Here is a 7,581-nt window from a genome sequence, read left to right on the forward strand (position 1 = left end):
CTCTATATCACTGGGATTATATCTCTATATCACTGGGATTATATATCTTTATATCAGGGGGAATAAATCTCTATTGCTCTGGGATTAGATCTCTATATCACTGTGATTATTTCTCTTATATCACTGGGATTATATCTCTTTATCACTGGAAATAAATATCTATATCACTGTGATTATATCTCTTTATCACTGGTATGAGATATCCATATCACTGGGATTATATCTCTATATCACTGGGATTATATCTCTATATCACTGGGATTATATCTCTATATCACTGGGATTATATCGCTATATCACTGGGATTATATCTTTATATCACTGTGATTATATCTCTTTTTCACTGAAATTAGATATATATATAACTGAGATTATATCTCTATATCACTGGGATTATATCTCTTTTTCACTGGAATTAGATATATATATAACTGGGATTATATCTCTATATAACTGGGATTATATCTCTATATCACTGGGATAAGATCTATATATCACTGGTATGAGATATCTATATCACTGGGATTATCTCTCTTTATAACTGGGATTATATCTCTATATCACTGGGATAAGATCTATATATCACTGGGATTATATCTCTATATCACTGGGATTATATCTCTATATAACTGGGATTATATCTCTATATCACTGGGATAAGATCTATATATCACTGGTATGAGATATATATATATTAAGATCTTTATATAACTGGAACTAGATATCTATAGCTCTGGAATTAGATCTATATATAACTGGAATAAGATCTCTATATAACTGGAATAAGATCAATATATCACTGGGATTAGATTTCTATAGCTCTGGGATTAGATCTCAATATCACTGGGATTAGATCTCTATAGCTCTGAGAGTATATATTTATCTCAATGGGATTAGATGTCTATATCACTGTGATTACATCTCTATATCACTTGGATTATATCTTTATATCAGTGGAATTAACTCTATTGCTCTGGGATTATATCTCTTTATCTCTGGAACTATATCTCTATATCACTGGGATTAGATCTATATATCACTGGGGTTAGCTCTCTATATCACTGGGATTAGATCTCCATATCACTGGGCTTATATCTCTATAGCTCTGGGAATACATCTCTATTTCACTTGGATTAAAATTGGCCAAAAATTGAATGACCATCAATACTGTGAAATTAAATCAGCCGTGAAAATGATTTTCTAATTGTGCCACAGCCAGTTTTATATTTACGATTACAACCTCGTTTTCATTTTTACTTCAATACAGAAATGGTCCCGCTTCCATGCAACATTCGGAATTCAAACTCATGGATACTTTGAAATCAACTAATCCAACAATAAATGACCGAAAAGAACCTATTTCTTCTGGCAGATAGAACACTTATCCTATTATATGTATAACTAAGTCAAAGATTGTTTGATTAACAAACAATAAAAGGAATGAGATCATATCCCTAAATAATCTAAACAAGAGTCCGCCATGAGGAAATGTAATGTCAGTGATACAAATTTTAAAGGTCTTGTTATTACTGACAGACCAAATACGACATGTGTAACGCATGTGAAAAAGAGTTTAGTGGTTCCTCTCAGCTAGAGGTACACACCAGGACACACAGGTCAGGAACCAAACATGTACACGTGTGATGTCTGTGATAAAGAGTTTAGTGGTTCCTCTCAGCTAGAGGTACACACCAGGACACATACAGGCCAGGAACCAAAAATGTACAAGTGTGATGTCTGTGATAAAGAGTTTAGTGACTCCTCTCAGCTAGAGGTGCACGCCAGGACACACAGGTCAGGAACCAAACATGTACACGTGTGATGTCTGTGATAAAGAGTTTAGTGACTCCTCTCAACTAGAGGTACACACCAGGACACATACAGGCCAGGAACCAAATGTTTACAATGTTTGTGATAAAGAGGTTAGTGACTTGTTTCAGCAGAAGGTACTCGTGAAGACAAATACAGATGAGGGACCAAGCATGTACATGTATGGTGTATGTGAATAATATGTTAAAGGCTCTCAACGAGAGTCACATATTCGTATCCCTAAAGACGAGGGACCTGACATTCACACCGATGACGATTTTCGTCATTCTCAGTTAAAGGATTGCAACAAGCCTCATGCAGGTGAAAAAAGAAACATAATTGATCGAATTGATGAACGTTTTAGCCAATCTGTTGATGAACAAAATTACTTCAAAACTCATACAGGGGAGAGACCTTATAATTGTGACGTCTGTGGTAAAGGATTTAGTAATGATTATTGCCTTCAGAGGCACATCAGAATCCATACAAGGGAGAAGCCGTGCAAGTGTGATGTCTGTGGTAAGGGCTTTAGTGACGGGTCAAATCTTCAGAAACACATCAGAACACATACAAGGGAAAGGCCATACAAATGCTATTTTTGTGATCAGAGATTTAGCCGTTCATCGGATTTACAGGTACACGTAAAGATTCATACAGGAGAGAAGACATTCAAGTGTGATGTGTATAGTGAAGAATTTAGTCATACAGGGGATACGTCGTACAAGTGTGAGGTCTGCGGTAAGTGCTTAAGTCAAGGGGACGCTCTACAGGAACACATCGGGACACACACAGGAGAAACTTTATACGAATGTAGTGACTGTGGTAGACGGTTTAATCAGTCGCATAGCCTAAAGAAGCATGTCAGATCTCATACAGGGGAAAAGCAATATAAATGTGATTTTTTGTGAGAAAAAAAATGCAGTCGCTCACCTGACTTAAAGGTGCACAGAAGAACACATACAAGGGAGAAGCCATACATGTGTCATGTGTACATGTGTGGTAAATATTTCAATGAGGCTGCAAGCCCAAAGAGACATTTCAGGATACATACAGGGGGACAACCATACAGGGAGGAGGGGTTATGTGTCATTGAGGAAAAATCATACAAGTTTGAGGTCTGTAGTAAGAGTTTTATTGACTTCGGCGACCTGCAGAAACACACCAAATCACATACAAAGGAAACAACGCCTACATGTGAAATCTGTGGTAAAGGGCTATCCTGCAGAAATGCATGAGGAAACATAAGGGCCAGACTCCGTACAAGTGTAATGTTTGTTGTAGGGGCTTCTGTGACTCCAGTAGCTTACAGGCACACGTCAGAACGCACACTGGGGAGAAACCGTGCAAGTGTGATATATGTTGTAGAGGATTTAGTCAGGCAGGTAACTTACAGCAACACCTCATGATACATACAGGAGAGAAGCCGTACAAGTGTGGCGTATGTCATACAGAGACACCTCAGGACACATACAGGGGAAACACCATTTAAATGTGATGTCTGTGGTAAAATGTTTAAGCTAGCTCAGTATCTACACAACAATTACATATCAGAACACACTCCGGAGAAAAACCACACAAGTGTGATGTATGTGGAAGGAGCTATAGCAACGCGTCAAACCTGCAGAAACACCACAGGTCGCATACAGGAGAAAACCCATACAGGAGTGGTGACGGTGAGGGTGATTTCAATCAATTGTTTCAACCTATAGGGATACACACTGAGGGGATACACACTGAGGGACACTGAGGGGTTACATACTGAGGGGATACATACTGAGGGACACTGAGGGGATACATACTGAGGGGATACACACTGAGGGAATAAACACTGAGGGACACTGAGGGGATACACACTGAGGAGATACACACTGAGGGACACTGAGGGGATACACACTGAGGGAATAAACACTGAGGGACACTGAGGGGATACACACTGAGGGACACTGAGGGGTTACATACTGAGGGGATACATACTGGGGGACACTGAGGGGATACACCCTGAGGGACACTGAGGGGATACCCACTGAGGGGATACACACTGAGGGGATACACACTGAGGGACACTGAGGGGATACATACTGAGGGGATACATACTGAGGGACACTGAGGGGATACATACTGAGGGGATACACACTGAGGGGATACACACTGAGGGGATACACGCTGAGGGACACTGAGGGGATACACACTGAGGGACACTGAGGGTATACACACTGAGGGGATACACACTGAGGGGATACCCACTGAGGGGATACACACTGAGGGACACTGAGGGGCTACACACTGAGGGACACTGAGGGGATACACACTGAGGAGATACACACTGAGGGGATACACACTGAGGGACAATGAGGGGATACACACTGAGGGGATACACACTGATGGGATACACACTGAGGGACACTGAGGGGATACACACTGAGGAGATACACACTGAGGGGATACACACTGAGGGACATTGAGGGGATACACAATGAGGGGATACACACTGAGGGGATACACACTGATGGGATACACACTGAGGGACACTGAGGGGATACACACTGAGGGGATACACACTGAGGGAATACACACTGAGGGGATACACACTGAGGGACATTGAGGGGATACACACTGAGGGGATACACACTGAGGGGATACACACTGAGGGACACTGAGGGGATACACACTGAGGGGCACTGAGGGGATACAATGTAACTGGGCTAGTGACACCAACAGTCAGTGATCACAGTTACCCAGAGCTCGAGTCAGTTAGAACTAATGTGTGGTCAGGTGACATAATGACATCACATGGCTTTGTCCACACATAGCTGTAGTTAGCTAATGTCCTGATGCGACACCATTTATCCATCCATCCGTCCGGTATCAACTTTTTCCTTAATAAAGAATCTTCTGAATAACCAAGAGGCCTATGGTGATAATCTTCAGCCAGTAGCATGCTGGGATAAAGGGCTTCCATTAATTATTTACGCATACAATGCGAATATGCTTTTAACATTTTTTTTTTTTTTTTTTTTTTTTTTTTTTTTTTTTTTTTNTCTTCGCTACTAACGTTTGTTTAAAAAAATAAAAATCACCATGGCCTTAAATGACCACAGTTGTCGATGGGCCGTAAAACACCAACAAACAAACAAATCCGCATTGGTTCACTTCTGAGGGTACTTCTCAGTGACTTTTTTGGTAAATTTTGGGCTGCTTCCCCTGGCGGCATTACCTAACATATGATTATTACGTGGGTAAAGACCACAATTAAAAACTAATTTTGTAATCCTCGGCCTGAATTTCAGAAGTTTCTTACTTGAGGTTGAAGGAAATCGACATCCTGTCTGAAATCAGATCAAGATAAAGTTCACAGTTGTTAAGAAAAACAAATATAATTCATCGAAGTACAAACCTGGGTGGCGCAGTGGATAGTGCACTGTTCTTTCACCAAGACATCCAGGGTTCCACTCACGGATTGGACATGAAAAAGTTTTTTGTCACCTGCCCGACCACATGGGTTTTCTCCAGGTAGTCCGGTTTCCTCATTTCATCTGGCCAGCAAGAGTAATTAAATTTACTTCATTTATTTTACAACAATTATGAAAAAAGTTTTTTCAACTTCTATTACAAAAACGATTGTAATATAAGTTGAAAACACTTGTTTCATAATTGTTGTAAAATAAATAAAGTTTATTTACTTAAAGTATACAGACCGTATTTTGAATTTGATCTGGATGAAACTAATTGCTCAAACACTAAGTATAAACAGATTTTGAACACAGTTTTGTTTAAGGTCATGAACAGAAGGTGAATACCATTGTTAGTTACTATATATAGAATAAGTTAACATCTCTTATGTGGGGGGTTACAGTTTTAGGTACTCTTCAATTTTTGCATGAAGATATCTCAAGAAGTTTCAGTAAATCGAAAAAGTAATTCTAAACATAAAAAAGATTTTCAGCACGGAATAGGTTCTACGCAAAATTTGACTGCTTTTGTGCTCTATTGGCCAGTGAGCATGGCATGCTCGATGAAAAACTATCAGGTTTGGTGAAAGAGTGACCTTGAACCGCATTTAAGATCACTTTGGGCAAATGTGTTTATATCTTTAACCTTTCTTCTAAATTACTTACTTAACGAAGATGCCTAGATGATGGTAGCATGCTGAGATAATGACCCTTTGCAAAAAGAATGCCATCAAAATTCCATTTGATAACTTTATTCAAAAGCATCGATATCCATTCAAATGCCATTCTTCACACTTCAACTCCATCTGCTATTTTAAGGTCATAAACAAAACAAATATTCATTCACGTACTGAACGTAGGTGTCAACATCTGAAACCTAGCTTCATGAGGGAGACCTCCCTCATTCCTCATTTCCAATGAGGGAGATCTCCATCATTCCTCATTTCCAATGAGGTAGATGTCCATCATTCCTTCTTCTTCTTCTTCTTTAGTTATCCAATCCTCCTTCAATCATTTGAAGATTACGGACTTCTGTGTGTGCTGTGCAATGCGTGGATTTAAAAACAATGAGGTTAAAACTATATACATATGGAGGGGTGCTTAGAGGAATGTAACGAGTACAGCTGGAGTTAGCTGTACTCAGAATACATCAACGGATGGAGACATCACCACAGTGGGTGGGAGAAGATTCTACTGGGTGATTGTTCGAGAGAAGAAAGAATATGTAGAGGTGTCTTTGGTTGAGTGAATGTGTCTGAAGGAGAGAGAGTGGTTTTGACGAGTTCGACTGTCTGATGGTATGAGAATGGAGGAACTGGATATTGAGTCTGATGTGTGTGGGTCCCACAGGGTACAGCCGTATTCTACTTTAGGGCGGACTAGTGACAGATAGGCTTTACTTTTAATGTCATTGTTTCCTGTTTTGAGATTTCTTTTCAAAAAGCCTTAAGATCTATTTGCTGCAGCGGCTGTATTTTCTATATGTTTGAACCATTTTAAATCAGATTGAAGTGTGACTCCCAGGTATTTAGCTGAAGTGACAGTTTCCAGGGTTTGCCCGTTGAGAACGTATTTATGAGAAAAATGATGTTTTTGGATGATATAGCCATAACTGTACACTTGTCAGGACGGAATGCCATTAGCCAGTCTCTTTTCCATTTGGCTGCAGCGTCAAGATCTTGTCGTAAAAGCATGCAGTCATGGTCAGATCTTATTTCTTTATAAATAATACTATCGTCCGCAAAAAGTGTGCTATGGTTGAGGTATTCTGGGAAGTCATTTATATAAATAAGGAAAAGAATTGGCCCTAGGACTGTACCCTGGGGTACGCCAGATGTGACAGGGGCTGTATTGGAAGTGACTTGTTGTGTTCTATGAGAGAGGAAAGCCGAAATCCAGTTTAGTGTTTTGTTCCGAATACCATAAAATTTTAGTTTGTATAGGAGACGTTTGTGTGGGACTTTATCAAAAGCTTTAGCGAAATCCATAATTATTAAGTCAGTTTGAATATTTTTATTGTGTGATTGCGAAAGTTCGTGGACAAATGACTGAAGTTGAGATTCGCAGGAGCGTGCTTTTCTAAAACCATGTTGTAAATCATAAAGTATGTTGTGTTTTTCCAGGTGTTTCATGGTGTGGCTAGTTACTACATGTTCCAAAATTTTACAACAGATACAAGTTAATGAAATGGGTCGATAGTTTTCGGGTTTGTATTTCTCTCCCTTTTTGTAAATTGGTGCCACATTTGCATGTTTCCAATCCTGAGGAATTTGGCCTGAATTTACTGATTTATTAAAGATGATAGTGAGGATTGGAGCTATAT

General features: G+C 39.5%; 1 protein-coding gene across 1 annotated transcript in view; it reads left to right on the forward strand.

The window, feature by feature from the left end:
* Nucleotides 1-1,622: 1,622 nt before the first annotated feature.
* Nucleotides 1,623-7,581, forward strand: part of LOC110456974 (zinc finger protein 271-like) — an 18,245-nt gene continuing 12,286 nt past the window's right edge. Inside the window, exon 1 of the mRNA XM_021508047.1 lies at nt 1,623-1,667. Coding sequence (XP_021363722.1) covers nt 1,631-1,667 — 37 coding nt within the window. The 5' untranslated portion in view covers nt 1,623-1,630. The remainder of the gene's footprint in view (nt 1,668-7,581) is intronic.

The sequence above is a fragment of the Mizuhopecten yessoensis genome, unplaced genomic scaffold, assembly GCF_002113885.1.
Source record: "Mizuhopecten yessoensis strain PY_sf001 unplaced genomic scaffold, ASM211388v2 scaffold8989, whole genome shotgun sequence".
In the NCBI taxonomy this organism is placed as follows: Eukaryota; Metazoa; Mollusca; class Bivalvia; order Pectinida; family Pectinidae; genus Mizuhopecten; species Mizuhopecten yessoensis.